The following is a 24,754-nucleotide window of genomic DNA, read 5'->3' as shown; positions in this document are numbered from 1 at the left end:
GATTGAGAAATTGACAGAAGGTAGGAACACAACATAAATACGTATATACATAATCATTAGGTAAAAGGATTATTGACCTATTTTTTGTGTCCATGATTGACCTGGTCAAGACATCTTCATAAACAATCGACACACATAAACAAAAAAGAAAATACAAATACATAAATTCCATTAAAGCTGACAGCAAAAAGCCAAGGAATCCCTTTTGGGCTCCATTTTATTTTATTATTATAATTTTTTTTCTTTTAGCAGATACAAGTAAAATACATTGTGATTCAAAAATGATCTTTGTCTCAATAGCTTATTTCTTTAATTTACCTAATTATTTTTAATCTATAAAGACTTTTTCAAAAAAAAAAATCACTTTTTCAAAAAGTTTTCAATTTGGTAAACAGTTGTGGGCGTTGCTGGGATGACTGATTGAGGGTGCATTGTGGCTGTTTACCAGAAGGCTTGTGGCCCGCCTAAGCTCCACTCCATTGCTTGCTTCTAGACTGATCAAAAGTTAGGTGGAGATAACATTTCCAAAATGGCAACCAACATCACTTGGCTAAAAAAAAACACCTGTTCAGAACTTTATGGCTGACGTTTTTTCGTGAAGGTCCATTTTTTTTTAAACAGTCCAGGGATTAACCGGTTGGTCTCATGCTACAACTTGCTTTTTGAAACACCTCTAATTATTTGGAAGAAGCGGACACTAGTTATTGCTCAGACCTTGTTTTTGGATCATTTCTTTTTAGTTTGTTATGTCATTGATTACTCTCAGTAAGTCACACAGTCTAGTTACATCAAACATAATCCTCACTACCTGAGACCCCCTTGAACCAGATTACATACCCACTTGAGCACACACAAACACACACCATCACACATTCTGTGAGATTAAGGTTTCTTATTGAATGTTAAATTGGTTAATTCTATGTTGAGTTAGAGCACTAAGGAGCCTTAATACCTTTAACTTGGCAGAAGAAATTTGGTGCCTATCAAGGCATTTTCTCTCACCAGGGTGTCCCTGAACAATTAGGCTGTGTGTTTGTGTGTGTGTGTGTGTGTGTGTGTGTGTGTGTATGATGCTGCTGTCCATGTGCACAGGTTGTGTAAGCTTATTAGCAGCAGCACTGGTCAGAGGAGGAGATTGAGGTTAGTCTAAGCCCTAATCCTAATAGACCGTATGCTTATTTCCCAGCAAGCACGACAAAATCATGGCTCCGCCCTTGAGAGAAAAGCACACACAAACATGCACACATGCACATAGACACATATTCCCTGCCTCCTTGTTTATGCTCAGCTCCACCATCTTAACTCTTCCTGTCTCTCTTTCTCTCTCTCTCTCTCTCTCTCTCTCTCTCTCTCTCTCTCTCTCTCTCTCTCTCTCTCTCTCTCTCCCTCTCCCTCTCCCTCTCTCAGCAGGAGGGACAGTGGAGGAGGCGGAGGAGGAGGGGCAGGAGAGGTGCACACTGTTGAGTAGTTTCTCAGTCGTCATGGCGACCTCACACCCGACCATCTTCAGAGCTGTCTCCATGTTGCCACGGTGACCTGAACCCATTCCATCCCCGCTCCTCTTCATGATTCGGATTGGGCTGATAGAGGAGATCCAGCAGCGCGGTACCCTATTGTTATAAACAGCCTGTGGATGGGACCGAAGATTACACACACAGACTCAGATCGGAGGACAGGAAGGCATATCGTGTTGGGAATGCTGCGGGAGTAATACCAAAGTGTTGCCTGGAAACAGCAACATGCCAATACAACAGATAACTGTGGTTCCGGCCAAAGAGAGCGCCAGTTACAGCAAGAGCTCCTCGCGTTCAAAAGACAAGACAGAGGTGAGTTTCTGACCTTTTTATATTGTTTACAGGTCACTCAGGTGTTTGACTTTGTCTTTTCTTTATCATGTTAAATGTTAAAAACTGGTGTGAAGTTTGGGACGAAGAGTGCAATGTTGTTTTTCATGTTTTAAAAAGAAGGCTGAAGTAATTTGACTGGTCCTTAAGTGATTTAGATGACAGTTAAGGAGTGTGTGCGTGTGTGCATTTGTGTGCATGTCAGTCCCCAGTATCAGCTGTCAATCTTATAAACTCAGTCACACATACTGCATGGATGCACTCAGCAGCCTTTTATCACTGTTATGTATCTCACTTGGGGCTTGATGCCCAACCACATCTTCTATTGAGTCTGAAATCAACAGATCATGACATTTGTCATCACGGAACATCTTGGAGTTTCTAATCACCTCATGTTACATCACACAAGTAAAGCGATAATGTGTTTTCTTAAAGACAACAGGGGGTATTCAAGGTTGCCAGAGTTTGGGATTTACAAGTCATCGTGGGAGTAAATGGAGTTGGATTGTAATGAAAAGGCTGAGGTTGTTAAAGCCATGCAAGTGGTCAAACGTTGGCGCAAAGTTAAATTGTGTGTATTTGGTCTCCTAATCCTAGAAAGCAAACCAACAAACAACATTTCTGTCCTGTGTTGTACTTGTATCGCTTCACGTTGAAGGAACACTTATTCTGTTGTTCTTTTTGAAGTCAGTGATGTTTAACTTCCTCATATTTAGTACAGAAGTGTCAATTAGCATTTCCCCTGTCAAAATGACAGGACATCTGCATCTATCATGTAAATAGCTTTATAAAGACTTATTTATCAAGATATCTATGTGCCTGAACTGTTTTCTTGAACCTAACTAGAAGAAGGAGCTCCTCAAACCTTCAAAAATAAGACATACTGATTTTGTGTTTCAGAATCAGAATCAGTTTTATTGGCCAGGTATGTTTAACACACACGGAATTTAACTTTGGTAGACTGTAAAATAACAGAAATATAAACAAGTAATTAAAGAATAATATGTACAAGACTAATAAGACAATAATAGTTTTATACATATAAATCAAATTTTAAAAAGATGTAAATAAAGATTCTAAAGTGATCAGCTCTTTCCAGCTTGAGCTAAAGCAGTAAATCAAGAGATCATGATGACCAAGAGATGTTTTAAGATCCTCGTGGCAGCCTGTAATACCTTTCAATTAGAATGACCTTTTCACCTCAGTTAATCCTAATTCAGTGGATCTGACATCACAAGAGCAGGAGACATGTTTGAATGTATTTACAAACATGAATATGCACAGTAAAGTTTATGAAACTCATAAGTAATGTTTCTTAAGCCACCAACTCTTTGTGCATGTCTTCGCTCCTGCAGTGTAGAGCAACTCCAGTCAGTCAAAGATGAGACAGCTGTGGCCCAGTTGGTAGAGTGTCTCAACCGGAAAGTTGAGGGTTCGATCCCCAGCTCCTGCGAGCAAGACGTCCAATGTGTCCATGGGCAAGACACTTAACCCTGAATTACTGTGTCAGGGAGAATGGATGTGTATGCAGGTTGCGGCTCACGTGGTCGAAATTGGTGCTTTTCTGTGCCTTTGAATACATTTTAAAAAGGGGGAAATACAATCCAGTGAACATACCATAATATAAAACACATAGAAAACATGCTGTGATATACAGTACGGACATTTTTATTTCAATGACTTTGGCACAGGTTTACCAGTTTACTGATCATTCAGACTCCCAGGGTTGGGTTTTTTTTCAAAGTATATACAAATCCTTTCGCATCGTGCAGTACATTAAAGAAAAGATAAAGTCTGCCTAATTTACTGTATTTGAAAGTTACACTTTTTTACATCAATGTGCCTGTAGGTTTTTTTTTATCTGTAATGTGGCTGAATTTTCTTTGTCATCAATGTGGCAGTAGGTGTTTTTTTTTTGTTTTTTTTCTGAATGTGGCTATAGATGGGGGGTTTTTATCACCAGTGTAGCTGTAGGTGTTTTTATCGTCAGTGTGGCTAAAAGGTGTTTTTTATTCTGAATGTGGCTGTAGGTGGGATTTTTTTATTGTCAGTGTGGCTATAGGTGTTTAATATAGAGTTCAGTCCATGCTACTTAATCCACCTGTGAGACACATGCACATGGATATGAACACTCTTCACAGTCTGTCTGTGCATCAGATTTAGTGTCAACAGAGAATCAGGTGCTCAGGTATGTTTCTGCATTATTTGATCTCTGATAAATCCTTTTATTATATGGATCTGTAGGTTACTGTATTTCATAAGAGGTGAAGGTTTCCTTTTGATCTCTTGATATTTTGGCATTGTTCTTAGATATATACTTTATTGATCCTGAGAGAAATTCAGATCTATGGACGTTGTATGTCAGTAGTGCTGTGTTCTGACTGGAAGTTGTCAAGCTTTTTAATTTAAGATACTTTGGACGTTGTATTACAGGTTCTGAGAATATATGTGAGGGTTAAAATGTTTAAAAGCATGAAAACCTGTACAAGGACTAAGAATATGCAAGTTTACACACAATGTCTTTACAGACAGAAAGTCTGATATTAAAGATAGCCCAAACATTCATCTTTAAAATGTTATTTTTCATTTTAGGATTATGATGAATCGGCATCTATATGATTACAGACCAACACACCTTCCTGTTTGAAGTGTATTTGGCCTTCTTGTCAACCAGGGATGATTAATGAGATACAATTAATAAGTTCATTTGAAGTTTTACTCACTTCTCATGTGCCTCATTTCTTAAAGGAATACTCAGACATGCTGAATTCATGGTTGTTAGCATTCTCATCCAAGATTAGATGATTGATATCAATGTTTTTTACTCAGCTTAGACATGAAGACTGCGAGCAGGCAGGCCGGGATGATACAGGGTAAATCGGCAGAGTGGAATTACTTATTATTATGTTATTATGTTTATTATTGCAATGATATAATGAGGTGCAATAATCAGACAAATAGTAGATGCATGTTTTAACACCTTCTCTGTATTTCTGCCGTTCTGCATGTTTTACACTTTGCCTGTGTGTACAAACAACCAGTGACCTCCAGATTTAAAATAACTGAATGCTTTAAAGCCACGGTGTTCTTTTTCACCACAGGTTGTTCCCTGCTCTTCTGTCCTTCCTCGGTTCTTGCATGATGAGAAAATGTTCTTTTCAAGTGCATTTCTTGCAGTCGTTTCTAATGTACTTACTGCACATACAGACAGATATACACCCAAACCTCATCACTGCCACTGAAAGTGTCATTCTATTAGAAAAGTTTGGACTATAGGGTCATCTTTAGTTGATATTTAATACCACCTGAAGTAGACTGAACTTTAGTGGAATAATGTTTCCATTAAGTGTGCCTTTTCTGGCTGCTGTCTTCGAATTGTCCTGCACCTTCATGATGTGCATATAACCAACTCTCTTTCTTATAGTGCATGTAAACATGAAGATGACCAAATGTCAAGGCTAACTCTCTTATAGGTGCCTTTCAAATACAATTTTGTGTCATAGTAACAGTTTTCAGTTTCCTTTATCTGAATAATATTGGGATTCTTAGAAGTAAACGTATAGCTAACAAGCTAACAGGATTAGCTCCCTCCCTTTGATTCCAGCAGTGCTAAAAGTCTGCATGATTTTATAATACTGAGATGTTTAAGTTGCAATTGCACACACTCAGACTAATTACACATTTTCTTGGACACCTGACGATCTCGCACACAAAACGGTTGATCTTATAGTTAGAGGAACGTTAATATTTCATCCGTTTAGATGTTATGTGATTTAATGTGTTTCTTGACTTCAAACACTAAAAAAAAAAAAAGGCAAAGACTGGACACATGTGCTCGGAACTCCAGTACATGTGTTGACGCCCTTGGTGGTTGCAGTGTTAGCTTTGACTCCACGAAGGTCTACTGATTTAAACCTGGCCATCAGCAAATCCTTTGATCAGCTTAGACGAAGCAGTCTTCTACTTGTCATTGACTTGCTTGATTTATTTCACTGATTTGGACAGTGTACCCACAACTACTTCTATGTGTGGGTTGGCACATCCAGCTCTGCTTTGCTTCTTTATGTCGTGGGAATACCAAATATATTTTAAGCCTCCCACATACAATATTACAAACATCAACTTCCAGATCTGTACATTTTCTGTTTGATACCTCTAAGCAGGCATCTAAAATCGACTGTTTTTTGTTTAAAATGTCAGTTTCGTAAGGGGTTTTTTTTGTTGTTGTTTTTTACAGCTATAGCTATATGAGTATTAAGACAATTATAACTGAGGAGTATTTGATTAAATATTACTATGTTTAGATCAAAATAGAAGAATAAAACCATAGATTGATGCTGTATTTATAATTTGTTCAGTTAAAACATCTGATATCTTTTTTTACCTGTGCCTGAGTCCTCCTTTGTATTTAAAGAGAGCCCCACTGGTACTTTGGATGATACTTTAGTCACTAAGATGAACTTTGGCCTCGTAGTTTATTCAGGTAATACGTATATCAACATGCCGCTGAAAATAGACGTGTTAAAAAACAGATTCAAATATTTCGTTGTCATGTTTAAACAATATATGCTGAAAGCTCGCTTCAAAATGTTAAAATAAAATAGTTTTCTGCATTTTAAGGAAAAGAAAATATAGAATCTGATTGGGAACTAAGCGTATTTAAGTAGTTTACATTTCCTAATGATGTAGTGCAAAAGTAATCCCATCTTTATACTCTAAATGCTGTATATACTGCAAATGTCGTGCGTGCGCACACACACACACACACACACACACACACACACACTAAAAGGTCTATCTAAACCAAGTTCCACAAAAGACTAACACAAAAGAGTACGACAGTTTAAAAACCTTAAAATTATTGTCTATAGTCATTTATGTTATGAAGCCTTAAAGCAGCGTAAAAGTAACTTCCATGTACTTTAGTGGATAATGGATATACTGAACTTTATGAACACAGACGTGATCGTTGTGTGTCATATTAAAGAGCAGCATGCACACACACACACACACACACACACACACACATTGTTGCTGGCACATTGTGCCATTACATGATAAGTAATGTTTTTATCTTCCCTATTGAATTTTCATTTCACTTAATAATGTGGTTTGTTTGAAATTGAACTCATTCTATATATAGAATACATTACTGTAAGTAATGTGTGAAAAATACTATTTTGAATGATGATATTTTATATTATTCAAAGGTTTCCTTGAGACCCCCCCTGGGTGGCTCATCGATGATGAGACGATGCATTCTTTTGTGCCTTAAAGTTATTTTGTTATGAACATTTTTCGGGGTGGATTTATGATTTGATTAGATAGGAGAGTGGATTTAGTCAGAAATCTAAGAGTGTGTAATGACATGCAGGAAAGAAGCCGCAGGTCTCTGACATGAACAGCTGACAGCCCGCTTTTTGAGGACTCCAGCCTACAACCTAATGGTGTTTAAATAAACCAATAAAAGGCCTTGAATTCTTTGGCATTGAATACTGTCATTTCAAAGCTAGTTATTTAATACTAAGCAAACAACTCTTCATAGAAAAAGGACTCACAAAAGTCACATTTATTTTTATATGCATATATAAACACACAATCTAAAATAACTGAGGATGTTAAAACCATTCAGTTTAATTTAATGGACAAGATATGTTTAAAGTGTATTTGGTCTTGTCAGCCAGAGATGATTGCCAGACTGATTAGCAACAATTAATAACAAGTTCATCATCAAGTGTCACTCACTGCATATGTGCCTCATTTCTTCAAGGAATTCTCAGAAATGTTAAATTCATGGTTGCTAGCATTCTCATTAATGATCGCCATGTCATGTTTTTTACTCAACTGAGAAGCTTAGAATGACATGAAGACTAGGAGCAGGCAGGCTGGGACGATACAGGGTTAAATCTGCAGAGTGAAATGAATTTGTTTATTGTTGCAATGATGTAATGAGGTGCAATAATCAGACGAATACTGAAATAAGAGTTTAAGTTAAACACAGTTGAAACATTCAACATTTTTTTTTTATTGATGCCATAGTGCTCCTTTAAAGTGAGCCACATTGGTACCTTGGGTGACACTTCCGTTTGTGCAAGACATGTGCATTCAATAGTACAATAACAGAGAGAATGGTCTTTTTCTCCAATGTACCTTTCCAGGTGGTTTAGCTTCTCATAATGTCTTTGCCCTCTGCTTGTAAACAAATGCTGTCTTAGAGGAGGAGACACAACAGCACTATTTGTGTGTTGTGTTATGGCAGTGCAGTGCAGTTGCACCAAAAGACCTTGGGTTGTCGCCAAAGCACACCAAACCAAATTCCTACATATTGTTGCTCCTTTCCCCGCATTTTTTGCTCTTAAACATTTTTTTCTTACAACATCAACATCAAACAGATAGCAATTAAACAAACATTAAACTAATTCTAAAACATACAGGGAGCCAATGCACAGAATTTAAAATGGGTGAGATGTGTGCTGTCTTTCAGGTCTTTGTCAGCAGAATTTAAAAAACGATTTTTAAATCAAGCTAATGAACTTTTTTGATTATTTTTTCAGGCATCAAGGCACCCCCATCACACACAAAGTTTAAAAACATTTCATAGTGTCTTGATTTTTGACTCCTAAGATGTTCTTTACTATGAGAAAATCTGATATTGATATGGAGACAGAGAATTGTGTATTGTCACCATGTAGAAACTCCACTGACCTGAACGTGTTGGCATCTTAAGAAAAAAAAAGAAAAAAAAAAGGATTGGCAATATTTATTGTTCATGGAGGTTTGAAAGTGTGATTCCTCCGCAGCACTCACCTTCTGCTAATGACAGAAAACTTGTGAATTAAGATGCTGCAGACAATGAATGAGGTGACCGATGGTTCTGATGGTTGAGTTGAAGGTCCAGCAGTTGAGGTCAGACAATCAGTGAACCCTGAACTTCTAGAAAAAGTTATCTTTAAATAGAGACACATTGACAAGCAGCACCGTGTTCTATTAGCAGGACGACCAGGTAATAGGATTGTCTGGCTTTAGTTCAGGTCAGAATGAAATCGCAAGGACACGTGTCCTTGCAGGATTCCTAGAAACTGGAATTTAATCAATCCAAAAAGAAACGGTGGCAGCTGTCACAAATTTCTAAAAGTACATTGGGGATGTTCAAATCTGTTTAATTCTATTTGAAGTGTGTTCTAGCGCTGAGTTGAAGCGTTTAGCTTGTTCAATTATTCGACCCTAATCTTGGTGAAGCAAACAGAACTGACGTCTTCTGACGGAGTTTCTTTTTGCAAAACAGATGTGACAGCAAGTTAGAGCTGGAATAATCCATAATTCAGGGGATTAGTTGGCAGAATTGTAAAAACCCAAGATGTCAGTTTTCTGTATTAAGGACAAAATGTTTAGTGGTTCAGCTCCTTATGTGAAAATGTGCTGCTTGTCTGTTGCAACATTTTAAATAAAGTATTTAATACAGAACATTTAAGACATCATATTGCATAAGTATTATTATTTTTAAATAGACTATTAATCTATTTAGAGTAAAGAAAGAAGATTTGATTATTTCATGATAAAAGAAGTAGTATATCCACAGTGGACCATGCTTTGATGTTATAGGTAGATAAATAAGCTTCTGTTGGTGATCTGGATGCAGGAAAAAAGTGTTTCAATATCTTGTGACCACCGTTTGTCAGGGTTGTCAGAGAATTTTCTGGTTCAAACCTTACCAGGATACTGAGGTGCCGTTTGATGGTCACATGATGGTTTAATGATTTTCTGTCTCTCCTTTTCCCTGTAGGGGAGGAAGGGCCCCGGGCGCTCTGGGAGTCGATCCAGCAACATCTCCAAGGTAACACATTCATATGAGAGAGCCAAAAACAAGGTCACAGTTCAGTTTGTAAGCCTTAAGCCGAGAAGAATCTGACATGTAAGAAAGTGGTAGTGCTGGAAGTGTCAATAATCCACCAATAAGATGTTTCTCTTAAATACATACTGAATGAAGTAAGTTGGCCAAGATATTTACTATATTCTTATTTATATGAGTTTGCAATGGGGAGGGATTAATTGTAACTGTATAAAACCACATAGGAACACTGCCTGGAGTTCAGCACTTTGAGCATCTTTTTACAACCTTAATTGAAGTTCTCTCACCAGTTTCAGCACCATTTTTTAAACGCTGTGGGGAACTTGTTTTAATCAGAAGATTATCCGATAAAACAAAGAACAGACTAACAAATAGCTGATTTAAAAAGCTCATGAATACTGACTTGTGTTGTTCATGAGCCTGGAAGATGCAAGAGCTATAATTACAGTTTATGTACACATAGGACCCTTCAGGCCGCCAGAAATATTCTGAATGGGTTACAGTGTTAGTGCCGCCAAGCAGAACAAAAACAATGTATGCATCTTAAAGATGAGGTTTATTATGTATCTTTGATATCTTTATTATGATTATCTGGTCGTTAGAAAGGATGTTCAGAAGTTCCAATGATCCTGTGATAGTCCATTGAAGATGACAATGACAGATTGTTCTCTTTGTACAGCAGCTTGAGAGCTAATTTGAGTCTATTTGTTGTTTCAGGCCAGCAACTCTACAACCGGATTAGCTACAGCCTCAAGAACATCAATCACTCCGTCATCTCAGGACATATGCAGGTAACGTAATCTTTTCCAGTAAGAACTACAACTAGTAGGGCATCAAATGTAACCCACATGTCCCTGGAATCCCTAACATGCCTGATGTAAAGTCAGAGCGTCCACAGTTCTTTAGTTATTAACATGCCTAGCTTAAAGAGTCCCTTAACAGTGAGTTGGAGCCAGTAATCCAATGTTGGTCCCAGAGGGCTAATAATGAGAGGAAGAAGGCTGATTGAGAACACTGTGTTTGACCTCAGTATGGACACACTTACTGCATGAGAGCGCTTGGTTTATCCTTTTCTTTATCATGTCCTAGTCTGGTTTTTTTTTTTTTTTTAAATCACTTCATTTTTCAAACATTACATGTCATCAGCAGGGCTCATCTTTGTAACATCAAACCAAGCTGTCTGTTTTTGAGGTGGGAGTAAAAGCAAGACGTACTAAAACGACTACAGCAGTCAGAAAAAAATGTATACTTTAGCAGAACATATTCTTCCTTTGTTATTTCCTCCTAATTTAAATCAACCTGCGAGCTGCTCTTTAAGGGGTTGATCCAGTTGACTTGAAACATATTTCTTTCAGCAACCTGACCTGCTGTCTTTCAATGCAAAAATAGGTTTAAATTCACCTTTAAAGATTTGGAAATCCCACAAACAGTCGTCTATGGCTTTAGGCATATATACGTTCCAGTCCGATTGTTTTGTTAATGCCATGAGATTATTGTCTGTTTCATTTCCTGGCACCTTTTTTTCACTCACCTTCATTTCTGTTTCCATGTGTGTGTTTGTTTTTACGTGTGTGTGTGTGTGTGTGTGTGTGTGTGTGTGTGTGTGTGTGTGTGTGTGTTCAGTTCTGGCCAGCCAACCCTTTTAGAGGATGTTTCTGAGCTGCAAGAACACGACCAGCAATCACAAAACACAGTGATGACAGTGGCCAGCACAAACCTGGGCTCCTCAGCCCAAGTCCAAAAGAAGCAGGTGAAGCGCCGTCACCGCCGCAAGAGGAGCAGCTGTACTGCTCTTGAAGGCGTGGAAACCATTGCCAAACAGGAGCAGACTGATCGCAGTGATCTTAGCTCCGAACGCAGTGAAAGGGCGGAGAAGAGGGAGCGGTCCTCCAAGAACCGAAAAGAGCACCCACCTCGTCTCCGCTCAACAAGACCGCCCCATTCAGACTCCAGCTCTGAGGAGGATTCATGGCGTGAGGCCCGCAGCTGGAGTAAAGAGAAAGCCAGAAGAGTGCGCCGTCGCAGCGGGAGCAGTCGAGAAAGGGATGAGGGGGATAGGCGAAAAAGGGGAGAAGACAAATCAGATATCATGGAGCTGCAGTCAGTGGGTTCCGATGAAGGGAAGGAGAACCAGCCTCTGCCGGAGGACAGCGGAGGCCTTAAGAAGCGGCACAGCAGCAGGGCCACGCTAAAGACAGAAATTTCCTCCAGAGAACGCTCACAGAGCAGAGAAAAGGGGAAGAGCAACAAGCCACACAGCCAAGGAGGCAGTTCCTCATTGGCTGAGGACGGTGAAGAGCTCATCACCAAGAAATACCAAGAAAAGGGGTCAGGGGGAGGAGACATGTCAGCCCCCACACCACAGAAACCATGTGGTGTGAACGGGAGCACAGCACAATACTGCTCTGATGACTCTGAGATGGAGGTCTGCAGGTTAGTGAGCAATGAGCCGTTTTCACAGGTAGGACTGCTCCGGATATTCTCCTGACCTGGCTGTTTACATATGCACCTGACAGCGGGTCAGACAGGAGGGGGGGGGGGTCTCCTTAGGTAAGAATAAAATAAGGAAGCAATAGAGTCCGTTATACAATTCTACGTGTAGCTTAACGGAATCACAATCTCAAAGAACGCAGAACAACATACTGTATTGGCGTACAGAAAACATACTGCAGCTCATGCACAGAGATTGTAGCTGGCGCGTGCATACCCTCTATAATCCGTGCAGCAATTACAGTATAGAAATGTCACTCCCTACCTCCCATTGGCTCGAGGTCAATTCTCTGGATAATATCCTGCTGCATTCTCAGATCAGCCCGTTGGGACTTGTTGCAGAAAAAAATACCAGCAGTCTGGTAGGAGAAACTCCAGGTGAAGTCTGAGCAAAAAAAATGTGTCTGTTTGCGTTCACACTTACAGCTCCACCTGGAAATATCAGGAGTTTTCTGCAAGTGTGAAAGCCCTAAGTGAGAGAGAAACTGACATATGGGGGGGGTTCCACAAATACTGTGTAAAGATGTGCTTTATTGTACACAAAATGTAATTTGTCTTGGACTCTATCCTGCAGTTACAAGAGAATAAAAAAATTATAAGCCCAGAGGTTGTATTTTATTACCTTTCCTGATGTGTGTGTATTTTTTTTTTCACTTGTGTGTGTATGTAGGATCTGCCACTGTGAGGGGGATGATGAGTGCCCTCTGATAATGCCTTGTCGCTGCACAGGGAGCCTGAGTTTTGTCCACCAGACCTGTCTCAACCAGTGGATCAAATCTTCTGACACGCGCTGCTGTGAACTCTGCAAGTTTGACTTCGTCATGGAGACGAAGCTCAAACCTTTACGTAAGGTAGGTACGCTGTCTTAAACCTACTGCTGAGCTGTACATACTCAGGATGTGCTGCAGGTATGAACATCATTTCTCTCTCCCTTTAACCAATGATGCCTCACATCTCCTCTCCGCCTCCATCCCTTTGTCCTCCAGTGGGAGAGGCTACACATGTCCAAGAGTGAGAGGAGGAAGATCTCCTGTTCGGTGTTATTTCACCTCATAGCAATAGCGTGTATGTTGTGGTCGATCTACATTCTCATCAAGAGAACAGCAGAAGAGATTAGACTCGGAAAGAACGGTAAGTACTGTCCTCAGTTCCCCCTCTCACACACCAGAGACACGCAGAGTGAACATTTAGCGAGTTTATTTAAAGCCTTATTTTTGCATAACCTTTATTTCTTTTCTGTCATAAAATATGCAAATTGTGCAATGAAATAGTCTCTAGGCTTACCGAAGAGACTGCAGTAGAATAAAGAATAGCAACAAAAGTGAAAATGTCCCCTTGGTTTAATAAATATTATTAAAACTCAAACATGTTAAGTATTAGTATTAAACGTTTTCCATTATATGGAACTTTGAAACTCATTAAGCAGATATAGAAAATGCTTTTGATCTATGATTATATATATCTGCCTTCTGCAGAAATCTATATCACAGCTTCTCTTCACATGAGCAATCTCAGGTCGGCTGATCATAATAGCACAGGTTCAGTAAAAGAATGTACTGCAGTGCCCCTAGTGGTCAAAACTGAAAAGTTTCAACTGTCTGCCTCTGGTGATGTGACTGTCAACATAAATTCTCTGTGTAGTCATGGGTTTGGTGATGTTTTCTCTCAGTGTAATAAAACTATGGATAACATAACTCTCCCATTTGACTTACTTCTGTGGTTTTCATCCTCCAAATGTCCCACTCCACAATATAAGCCTAGTTCTAGAGCGAAGACACTGATGGTCTAAGAAATATATAATATTCTTTAAAAATAGTCAAAATGAATAATTGAATGAATAATAGTTAGGAAGTTGTGCCTCTCCAGATATATCACAAACAGGTCCAGCCCAAAATGACCCGGCCTTTCAAAACTGAAACCCTGGCATCACACCTTCCTCAAAATATTTATTTTAGCGTGGGCAGATCATTTCAGGGAGTTTCAAGAACTGTTAGACATGAAAACATCTTGTGAATTCAAATAGTCACATAACGAAATTTCTCGACAAATTGTTCATGGTTATCTCTTTACTGGAATGTAATTTTGCATTTAGTTCTCCTAAGTCGCTTCAGACCACATTTCATGATCAGTCTTTTCTGGCTTTAACGGCAATTATGCTTGGAAAATCTACCCGATTTCTATGCTTACAATTTGATTGAATTTGATTATTTATCAAAGTGAAGATACATTGTGACATTAGAACAGTGGAAATCAGGACACTTTGAGATTTGAAAAAAAATTATTGATTGCTAACCAAAACCAAGAGAACAAAAACAAGAATTGAAAAAACATTAAGATTTTGAGCATTAGCTTCAAAAATATCTGAACTCTTCAGGGCTTCCTTTGTATTAGTTTGCGGTGCTATGTCGTGCTGTAGTGTGATAATAGTGCATCTGTAATGTTCTCATAGTGTAGGACCTCAAGCTAGAAGCAGAAAAAATAGTTGCAGAATGTTAAAACTAAACATCTATCTTAGACATTAAACATTCATCTTTATTAATGGAGAGAAATTACACTCGCTCTTGATTGCAGAGGAATTATGGAGAGTTTCTCTTCTGAAGTATTCGACGTCTGGCGGTAAGCACAGCTCTGCACACAGCACCCATCATGATCTGTCACACGCCCTGCAGGCTCACTTACACTGGCTGTTTGTGTATTTGTGCCTCCTCAGGCGTGCTGGAGTGGCCCTTTTGGACCAAGCTGATTGTGGTGGCCATTGGCTTCACAGGCGGACTCATCTTCATGTACATTCAGAGCAAAGTGTACCTGCAGCTGTGGCGCCGACTCAAGGCCTTCAATCGCATTATCACAGTGCAGAACTGCCCAGAGAAAGGCCTGCATGGCTCTCAGGCTCAGGCCGACACCCTGACAAATGGCAGGCATGAAAATGTGGAGGTTCCTATCAATACGGAGCCTGCCGTGGCTCCCGAGGAACAGACGGACTCAGACATGTCAGTGGAGGCCGCGGTGACACCGGTGCAGAACCCAGTCTGATTGACTCTCTTCATGCTCAGCCAGACTCCTGAATCACACCCTGCTCATTTTACAGTACCAGCTGGTGGAAGCCCGGCGCAATTTAGACTCAATACAGGTGTTTTAGGTTTGTTCATCTCAGCTCCTGTGATGACTTGATTCTGAGATGATGGACACATTTGAAGTCTTTCAGTGATCACAGAAAACTTTAAGGCTGCAGTGAAAGGAAGTTGGTGGTGGCTGGACAGAATATGGGGGGAAAAAAAGAGGTAAAAAGCAAGAAGAAAATAAAGCCATCGGGAAGGGCTACCTGAGAGAGATCATTTATAAATACTGTATTTAAGTGGTAAATTTAAAGTTTAATCCTCTATGCACTTTCTTAAACTTCACTGACATGTAAACAGCCCATGGATGCTTTGGAAGGTCTCAGTATGCTTCAACGAATCAATCAATGAATGTAACTTCCTACAATCATGGATAGTTTTCTGAGAAGACAAAGAGAAGCAAGCTATGGTACAGACTGGGATAACAAACTCTAAGAAGTCTCTCCACAAACACTTGCAGGTGGTCTCTATTTAAAAGGTATTTATTGAGTTGCATTCCACAGTACACAAGAAGTGACAGATGTAAAAAAAAATGTGAGGAGTCAAGAGTTTGAGGAGAGAATCTCACGACTTCGCTAAAGTCTCCAAATGTTTCCTGAAGGGTAAATACATGAAATCAAGTTCCAGAAGCTGTTTGACAATCCAACAAGCTCTTTTATTCGAAGCATACTGAGGCCTTAACCCTCCATCTGCACAATCAGGTCTTCAGACACCAAAGAGTCAGGAATGACTAATAGAGAGAAATGTATTTAAGCATTATCTTTAGCTCAGTCTGAAATGGAAACTGTTATGTTTTGAAAAAGCAAGAATTTATTTATCGTCACAGGAAAATGTTGAATGTTTCTTAAAATAGCAAATGTTAAGTAGCCCAGATATTTCTGAGGTTATATTTGAACAGTTTCCAGCTTTATGTGGTCCTGATATTTATACACACATCATGTAATAAGAGCTTTCATGGTTGCCGTCTGTTCATTAAACTTGAGACGCTGTGTGAATGGCTGGCCAGTCGGCCTACAAAGAGGCCACTGTCCTTTCTCTAAAGTTTTTAGACCATTGTCAATTTTTATTTCAAAAACTACCAAACACAAGAGCACACAAACCCCTTTTTCTAACTCTGATTGGATACACATGGATTAAGGGTTACATAGAATGCAAAGTTGTTGTTCAATAAACAATGAATGTAGACCCCCTCTCACAGGCTGGTGTGAAGTTACTGAGCAGCAAAATGACTGAATGGACTAAAGCTCTCCGTCTCTGACAGTGTGGCGCATCCTTCAGGACCGTCCTGGAGTGGCAGCTTTTATCACACATCACAATACTTCTTTGAAAAGTCTCTGCGGTTACGGCGTCAGCCTCAGTTCGAGTCCGCCATCAGCACATTTTCATCCGGCTGCTCATCATCCACGTCATCGTCGTCCTCTTCCTCGTCAATTTCAATGTCCAGTTTCTCCTCCTCTTCAGTCTTTGTGTCCAAACCTTTTTTGGAAACCTTTCGCAGTTTGATATTTGGAAGTTTCTTCAAATCACCAGTCCATTCCCTTTTCCAAATAAAGAACAGACAAACACTATTAAAGAACATGTTCCATTCTTCTCAATCTTGACACTATCTGAAGACTTTTTTGAAGATTGTAGATTTTGATTTTTTTTGATAGCTGCATGTGCAGTTGAAGCCAGGTTTTTGGTGACTGGATGTGGATAAATAGGATGGCTAACACCTTATTCTGTTCAAAGGGGAGGCTGATTGCAGAATCTGAAGAGGATGGATAGTGAATGGCTTCATTGTCAGTACACCATTGTAACTTTTCATACATAGGCTGTCTTGTTAAACATCAGACCTGTATCTCATTTACAACCACACACCGTATGAAAGGAGCCCAAATCTGAATTCAAAATTACACAGCATGGGGTTTTGATATGTTTACACTTTCATGAAAACTGAGTCCCATTTGAGCTATATAAAAAAAAATAAAAAAGTCACATTTTGTCTGTAGCCTGAGTCAATCATGCCCTGAGTGAAATATTTAGAGCCTCTACTGAAATACATAGCAGATCATTTAGGTATTTAAAACCCACTTACCTGAATGTTTTCAGGTGTTTTGCGTTGATAATGTCTGGGATCTCTGAAGAGACAAACACAGGCTCTTTGTGTATTTTCCAACACAGACATGTATATAGCAGGTGTGCAGCATGTGTGGTTTGTATTGATATGATAAGGACTCACCGAATCCTATGCCCTCATACTGCGCACGCTCTCGCTCGATGGTCTGTTTGATGACATCTTCTCTGGCACCATGCAGACGACCCTGTCGACCTTTGATCCCGTTCATCAGCTCAATCTGTTCAAGTTCGGAATCAAACCTTTGGAGGTGCCTGCACAAACACAAACACACGTAAATCCACTACATGGTAAAGGAAATCATTTGTTTGATTTGACAAACAAGAAATGAACACATTTTGTTGCATTTCTCATTGAGAATACTAATTGGCAAAGGCAAGTCGCAAAGCGCAGAATTTCTGACCTTTCAATGATGTCACAAGCATCTTTTCTGGTGTAAGCCGTTTTTTCGGGATCCAACTGTTCCTGAAACCACAGCAGCTTCTCACCTACAAGATGAAAGAAAAATATTGTGTTTAATGAAGAAAGAGTTTATCCTTACAGTCAGCAAGAGCATAGTTCTATATAAGGTTATATAACAATAATACTATTAGACAAGAGCGCTGCCATGAGCGCTGGCCTAGAGGAGGGGTTTTCAACTGGTCCAGCCTCAGGACTCGGGACCCACCACCGACTCCTTAATAAGTAATCACGACCCAAATTTTGGATATTTTTTAACCAATGAGATTTGTTTGATGAAGTGTGCAGCTTGGACGTAAGACGGGACAATACATATAACAGAGCAAAGAAACGAAACAAACAAAGTGATTTTGAGACTTTTCCCCAGGCACACTGAAGACAACTCCATGACCCACTTCTGGTTCTCACCAGCTGAGAACCATTAGTCTATCACTCTGCCCTGGGAATACTGTGTTAACTGACACTCAAACAAGCCACCAATGTGACAATAAATGCATTTGAATAGTTGTGTCATAGTCATTTGATATACAGTATAAAGACGCAGTTTCTGTCCTGGTGTTTTGTGTAGACACACAAAGCAGAGAGACTACAAAGTTGTCAGAAACATCAATTACACATCTATAAAATGATTGTATCACACACGAGGTCGTGTTGTTGTTTTAATTAATACTGGCCCGGGTTTGATTATCTTCAGCACTTCGGGTTAAACACATCCATGCTGTGTTGCAAGTATTTTCTTTTGTGCGACACTTCAAGACTGATATTCTTACCGATGCTGCTCAGACGTGTTGCTTTGTCGTTCCTCTGCCTGCAGAATAATCAAAAGCAAAATTAAAGCGTTCTCCCGAGTGTATATTTAAATTCATTTCAGTAAGTTATGAAACATGTTTTTATTTCTGAAGACACATTTCACTGTTCGTGGCAAACTTTTAATAACTACTTCTTTTGCTACTTTAGTACGTTTGTTCTTTTCACCACTTAATGTAAACATTTTAACAGTTTGTTTTCCACACACCTGTCTTTCTTTTTTAGTCGGATTTCTTCTCGGGCGAGGTAAGCAGCTTTCCTGCTGTACGGGTGAACAACCTTCTCCACCGCTTTTCCTTTCTGACCTTTCGGCTTCATGAAAACGTCAAAGACAGACAGTCAGAGACAAAGCAGTCCACATCCAAATAACTCATTTAGCGTTAAAATGTCTTGAAGCATTCAAATTATTCTAACAGACCACCAGTCTTACCATGTTGACTAATTCACGCGTGGTGCTCCGATGTTGACGGATGTTGACAACTGGACCGGAAGTGAGTTGTTCTGTCATCTAATCGTTCCGGGCGTTCGAAGAAATTGGAAAGGTTCCGATCTTCAATGCGCCTGAAATAGAAGAAGTTAAAGACATTTATAATTTAACAAAATTTAGTAAAGGTATTAATGTTTTTTTTGTCCATATGTGGGCCAATTAAGATTTGGATCAAAACGGTCTGGGTATCATTAGATAATGTATTTTTGGTCTGTGAACCAATTTAAATTAATGGTTTAAATTCCTCTCCTTTTCAAAGAAAAAACAAGATAACCGTTTCACTCTTTGTATCAAAAAACCAACAAACAAATCAATATTGGCCCGTTTTTCGATCTTCGTCTCCCTTTTCTCCTTTTCCCTTTTAGAATTCAACATTGAAAAACAGATCAGCTGTTCCGTTTCTTATTTGTACCAGGTCTGGCTTTTTTTTCAAGTGAAACTGTCAAAATAAAAGCATAAACGGAGCGAGGCAGGCACAGGATCTATCTCAGAGGGTGATAGATCATTAAAAAGGCCTTCAAACGCTACATAAAGATCATTTTTAATATTGACATGAAATAACTTAACATGACGTTTGTGGTATGATTAAGTGTAGGGGGCCTGTTTTCCAGAACATCATCCAAAATGACCAGCAGAGGTCCCCACGTCCCAAAAAATAATATAAGACACCAAATCCCTTCTAAAATGTGATCAGACTAAGATTCATTTTTTATGGCTCACAATGTTTACTTATATCAACAAGTTTATTCATACTTTCCAGTGATATAAGCATATTGAAGCTACGTGTGTTTGTTACTATCACTTGCAAGATGGATTAGTTCTAGACACTTACTGCATTATACATTCTTCAGGACCATTATTATAAACGGATATAAATCATGATTGTGTGAGTACATATTATGTTAAGTTTAGCACAATTACCTTCCTATTTATGTTTGAAGCTGGTCCAAGTATCGACAAAATCCTTTAGTATAGGCTACCACAAATCATTCATGTCATTGTTATTCTGCAAGTTTCAAAACACAACAGTGTAATATGAAGACATTTCTACATGTTTAATGTTGTATATATGTCAAATGTACATGGGAGGCAGGCTGCAAATGATTCAAACGCAAATAATGTGAAATACTCAACAAACAAAAAAAAGCAGCCTACAGTGAAGTAAAAACAGAATTTTAAAACAAAACAAATCTCTGCTTATCCAGTCAGACCAAGGACAACGTTCCCAATCTGTGTACAGACTACATGGGCACAGAATATAAATCTGTGATCAGAATTATGTAAAATTATATTGTTGCATTGTTTATGAAAGCTTTGCTGTGTTGTTACATTTACCTTGTTTTTAGTATGTTTTTAGTATGCTTTTGTTCTCAGCGGTTCAATCTGTTCCTGTCATGAAACTCTTACTATTCTATGTAACTAGTTTTTAGTTTTTTTTTTATAGGTATTGCCCTGGGTCTGCTTTTGAGGCACCTCCCTCTGTCTACCTTAAGCAAAATGTTCATTTGTCTACCAGGAGAACTCCTCATGCAATTTATAGAATGTGTTTCCACTCTTCACATCGTATTACAAGTGATCGTAGGTAAGGCAACAATGATCAAACTATCAATTGCTACATAACAATATAAAAGTAATAATCAGAAGTATTACAATGCTGGAGAATAAGGATCTTGACTTGTTCATGCAAGGTTACCACATGACATCCCACACCATTGTTCATTAGCAAGCAGCTAAATGAAATTTCCCTCGGGATCAATAAAGTATCTATCTATCTATCTATCTATCTATCTATCTATCTATCTATCTATCTATCTAGCTAAAATGCAGGCATGCATCTGAATCAATCTTAAGACATCAGAGGCATCCCAACGACAGTCGAAATGAACACAAATTATTTTCAAATGCACCTATACATAGGGGCTGGGTGATATGACATCAGTGTTACTTTTTACAGTAACAGTGTTATGTCACAACATCGTCCATATGAACACATGCTCATACACAGACCCCATCTCTGTCCTAAAAAAAAGCCTGTGATGCTGCACCGCAACTCATGTCTGTGCATAGGACCAGAGAAAGATATTTACTTCCATATTATAAGTCACTAGGTGTTCAGTTCTTCCTAAGATTTTGGAGTTTAAATTGATTATTATTATGTTTATTTACTTAAAAAAAACTGAAGGATAGAGAGGTCATGGAGAAATGCGGACGGGAGTTGGACTTACAAGAAAAAAAAAATAGTTCTCCTGCTTCACTTGCTTTCCCTTTTCTCCAAACTTAATTTGCTTCTTCTTTAAGGTTGAGCAACAGGCGGCATCAAGGTTGCCCTTTGTCAGTGCGCATGTTTAATCCAGCATTGATGGAATTGCATAAATACATTTAGTGACAGAACCTAATACTGCTGCCAGTGTTGAAACCAGTTCAGTGCCCGCTTCTAAACATTGATACATACATTAATAGAGTGCAATGCTTACTGTGGTGCACTGTTGACCTGAACTAACAACTACTTGTCAGTTCATAACGTTTCAATAATAAACAATACTTCAGCTCATGCTTTTTTTATTGTTGATAGGACTGAATGGACCGAGGCTCAATATCTCCAAAACGATGGCCATGCGTGCAGCAGTGTACTTCTTAACCACCACCCTTATCGCTGTCACTATTGGTAAGAATAGATCCCATGTGTCCCTTCTTTTGTAGGATTAATTTTTGAGGACAAAGTTCCTGGACCTGTTGAGATGGTGAAGTATAACTGCACCACAGACTTGCTTCCATGTGACCGTGAAGTTGAATCCATCGCTCTCAATAATATCAACAAAAAGAGAATATTTTCATCTTAACAAAGAAGGGGGCTCTTTATGATAGGGTGTTCTTGTTTTGGTCTGTGTACTTAGTTACTTAGAGTGTTTGTTTTCATTTTATTTGCATATCTTCATACACATCGTCAGCAACTTGACATTTGTAAGAATGTGTGACTTTGTTATATTCATTTGAAATGAAAAAAAAGTTGTCATGTTCTTCCCAAACATTCAAATTTGTTTTTTGTTTTTTTGTTGTTTTTTTTATTCTTGGTATTTTATAGTGTTGTTAGAGCTTCAAAGCAAACATCTTTGGTTTATTTGTTGCAGGCGCAATGTTTGGGATGTTTTTCAAACCGGGGATCATTGGTAAAGAAAAATACGGTGAGGATGATGACTCCTTCTCCTCAGGTCTTGCCATGGCTGATCTAATAAGGTAAAACAGTAAATTTAATCAGAGTTTCTTCATTTATCCCTTCTTCGTCTTCTTCATCTGAACTTTATTACTTCCCAATTCAACAAGGTCTTTAGTTCAGTCTGCAGTCATCTTTTTGGCATCTGTTTTGATCAAAGGCCCCCTGGTGGTGAGATTTACTTACATCATACAGCCCATGGTCTGTATAAAACATTGACGTAGTCTCAGTTGTGTAGGTCATCAGTTTCCAACAACATATTTGAAATGCTGTTACAAACTGACACACACTTTTAAAGTGTAAACTGCATCCTAGTTAACGGCTTACCTTTTGAACTCTTATGCTTTATCTTAAAATAACAAAGAAACACAAACATAACCACACAGGCTCAGACAGGCCTTTTATGGATCTGCAGCCTGGTGGTCTGGACATGGCACGACAACTTCAGCCATTGAAAATTCAATGCATGAAAGGGATCAGCAAAATAAGGGTGTTAGTTGGTCATCATTTTCAGCACCACAGTTTTAATATGGTAAATGTGTTAGTTCCTCTTTTTTTCATAGGAACATGGTGCCAAATGATCAGAATTTGGCGACCTTCCAACAGGTATGTGTTTATATCACCAAGTAGTGTGACACGCTCCCACAAAGAAGAAAATGTTATAATCAAGACCTGACGTCTTTTCATATCTAGTACAAGACTTGGATTACCGAGATTGAGGTTAATGAGGATAACTCCAATTCTGCCATGGTAAACATTTTTTTGTGAATAGTTGATGCAGTAAATAGATATCAGAATGGGGTTTTTTTCAGTGATTTTTTTTTCCTTTTCAGAAACGCATGGAACAACGTCGCGTTGGGGAAAATATTGAAGGAGTCAATATTTTGGGCCTGATCATCTCGGCCACTGTCATCGGGATATGCCTCAGGAGTTTTGGAGAAGCGTCCTAAATAGTGGTGGATCTTGTTACCACCGTATACGAGATCACCAACGAAGCAGTTCATCATATTACAGTGTAAGTTTAAAAAGAGGGATTGAGGCCATTGTAGACTCAATGTTATTTTCATTTATATTTACAAAAATAAATAAATATTTTCAGCTTTTAGTACAGATTAACCTGAATACAACATGTGATTTAGACAACACCCAACCTTGGATGTTCAGGTTTCATTTAAGGGAATTTACGTAAGAATTCTTTATCCTGTGCAAAAGCACCAAGTGAAACATGAACATCCAAGGTAGAAGTATACTGTCGACTTTCTTTAGTTCATATTTTACACAAAGGAACTGACCCTGGCACTAAGACATGACGCTCAGGCTCTGCATAGAATTCTTTTCCTCATTGTTACATTATTAATAAGCAACCACGTGATACATTTTGCCTGTTGAAAGACTAAAAAGTCCTTGTCTGCCAGATACAGAGTTACAGGTGCGGACAGTTCTTGAATACACATCTTAGTCTCAACAGTTAATTTGATCATTTTCCTGGCTCGCTACCGACAAAAATGTTTTCAAGAAGTATTTGGTAAGATCACATCATTGTCACATGTTATAAAGTAGCCATGTTTGAATCTGGGAATCAATATGTGAAACTCTTATGCCTGCAGAGCTAAAACTGGATAATGAATGGGGTCATTTCAAACTCAGACTGATTCTAAAGAGGACTCTGTGTTGTAGTAATGTGTGATCTTAGTCCTTTCCCCTATGTTATTGAGCTATAGGTATTTTAAAGGCCCATATAGGGACTGGCATAACAAACTAGGTTAGGCTCTTTAAGTGCTGCAGTGTGTGGCATCATTTTAAGTATTCCATTATTGCTGGCCATCATCGAAGGCAAATATCAATGTAGAAAGACAGTGCTGGCTGAAACAAGGCCAGATCAAAAACACAATAAATGACAATAATAATGTGAGCCTCACCTCACCTATAGTTAAGTAAACACACCTGGGCATAATGAGGGGAAAGGTTTAAAGTCCTATAACTTCATGTTTTGTCGTCACATTGGCAGGTTCTTTCCTGTCGGACTGTTGTTCATGACTGCAAAGTACGTTGATGAAGTCGGCCTTGACTTGAAGACTTTTTTACAACTCGGAAAGTTCTCCATCGTGGCTTATAGTGGGTATGTTTTTCGTTTGCACTTTTTAGCAATATTGCTGTTATTTGTAGATGCGTGCAATGAATCACATTTTCCGTCGTTGTTAGGAACTTGACAAGTACTGTAACTTCTCTTTCCAGGTTCTTATTCCATGGACTAGTTGTCTGCCTCTGATCTACCTCCTGTTAGTGATACGAAACCCCTTTCACTTCATTAAGGGGATTTATCCTGCCTTTCTAAAGGCCACATGTTCCTCACGGAGGTAAGAGACATTGGAATC

At 38.9% G+C, this 24,754-nt stretch overlaps 3 protein-coding genes across 4 annotated transcripts; 2 read left to right on the top strand and 1 right to left on the bottom strand.

Annotated features, from left to right (window-relative positions):
• The first annotated feature begins 1,251 nt into the window (after nt 1-1,251).
• On the top strand, nt 1,252-16,491 carry marchf1 (membrane-associated ring finger (C3HC4) 1). 2 transcript variants are annotated; one of them, XM_079372403.1, is made up of 8 exons: nt 1,252-1,826; nt 9,628-9,678; nt 10,411-10,484; nt 11,317-12,126; nt 12,854-13,034; nt 13,170-13,314; nt 14,755-14,799; nt 14,894-16,491. In XM_079372403.1, the coding sequence occupies exons 1-8, from the start codon at nt 1,740-1,742 to the stop codon at nt 15,214-15,216; spliced, it is 1,716 nt and encodes a 571-aa protein (XP_079228529.1). In that variant the 5' UTR covers nt 1,252-1,739; the 3' UTR covers nt 15,217-16,491. The 2 variants fall into 2 exon arrangements, with proteins under 2 accessions (XP_079228529.1, XP_079228530.1); XM_079372404.1 differs by lacking the exon at nt 14,755-14,799.
• On the bottom strand, nt 15,933-19,396 carry tma16 (translation machinery associated 16 homolog). The gene is made up of 7 exons (XM_079372455.1): nt 19,112-19,396; nt 18,890-18,993; nt 18,645-18,682; nt 17,819-17,903; nt 17,521-17,669; nt 17,377-17,419; nt 15,933-16,837 (listed from the first exon to the last, which is right to left on the bottom strand). Exons 1-7 carry the CDS (start codon nt 19,187-19,189, stop codon nt 16,654-16,656), a joined length of 681 nt encoding a protein of 226 aa, XP_079228581.1. The 5' UTR covers nt 19,190-19,396; the 3' UTR covers nt 15,933-16,653.
• A 1,213-nt stretch (nt 19,397-20,609) lies between these two features.
• Nucleotides 20,610-24,754, top strand: LOC306820548 (excitatory amino acid transporter 3-like). Its single transcript, XM_079338427.1, has 8 exons — nt 20,610-20,750; nt 21,741-21,833; nt 22,297-22,402; nt 22,943-22,985; nt 23,073-23,129; nt 23,213-23,394; nt 24,388-24,498; nt 24,615-24,754. Exons 1-6 carry the CDS (start codon nt 20,666-20,668, stop codon nt 23,327-23,329), a joined length of 501 nt encoding a protein of 166 aa, XP_079194553.1. The 5' UTR covers nt 20,610-20,665; the 3' UTR covers nt 23,330-23,394; nt 24,388-24,498; nt 24,615-24,754.

The sequence above is a fragment of the Symphodus melops genome, assembly GCF_947650265.1.
Source record: "Symphodus melops genome assembly, chromosome: 2".
Taxonomy (NCBI): Eukaryota; Metazoa; Chordata; class Actinopteri; order Labriformes; family Labridae; genus Symphodus; species Symphodus melops.
This window is presented reverse-complemented; position numbering and strand designations above follow the sequence as displayed.

Bases quoted from the DNA above. Each gene is read 5' to 3' on its own strand.
- marchf1 (XM_079372403.1), top strand. From the start codon at position 1,740: ATGCCAATACAACAGATAACTGTGGTTCCGGCCAAAGAGAGCGCCAGT. The intron at 10,485-11,316 runs GTAACGTAATCT...GTGTGTGTTCAG, and splicing joins TCATCTCAGGACATATGCAG to TTCTGGCCAGCCAACCCTTT. The intron at 13,035-13,169 runs GTAGGTACGCTG...TTTGTCCTCCAG, and splicing joins AGCTCAAACCTTTACGTAAG to TGGGAGAGGCTACACATGTC.
- LOC306820548 (XM_079338427.1), top strand. From the start codon at position 20,666: ATGTTCATTTGTCTACCAGGAGAACTCCTCATGCAATTTATAGAATGT. The intron at 20,751-21,740 runs GTAAGGCAACAA...TATTGTTGATAG, and splicing joins CGTATTACAAGTGATCGTAG to GACTGAATGGACCGAGGCTC. The intron at 23,130-23,212 runs GTAAACATTTTT...TTTCCTTTTCAG, and splicing joins ATAACTCCAATTCTGCCATG to AAACGCATGGAACAACGTCG.
- tma16 (XM_079372455.1), bottom strand. From the start codon at position 19,189: ATGACAGAACAACTCACTTCCGGTCCAGTTGTCAACATCCGTCAACAT. The intron at 17,904-18,644 runs GTAAGAATATCA...TTCATCTTGTAG, and splicing joins AACACGTCTGAGCAGCATCG to GTGAGAAGCTGCTGTGGTTT. The intron at 16,838-17,376 runs GTAAGTGGGTTT...TATTTGGAAAAG, and splicing joins AAACACCTGAAAACATTCAG to GGAATGGACTGGTGATTTGA.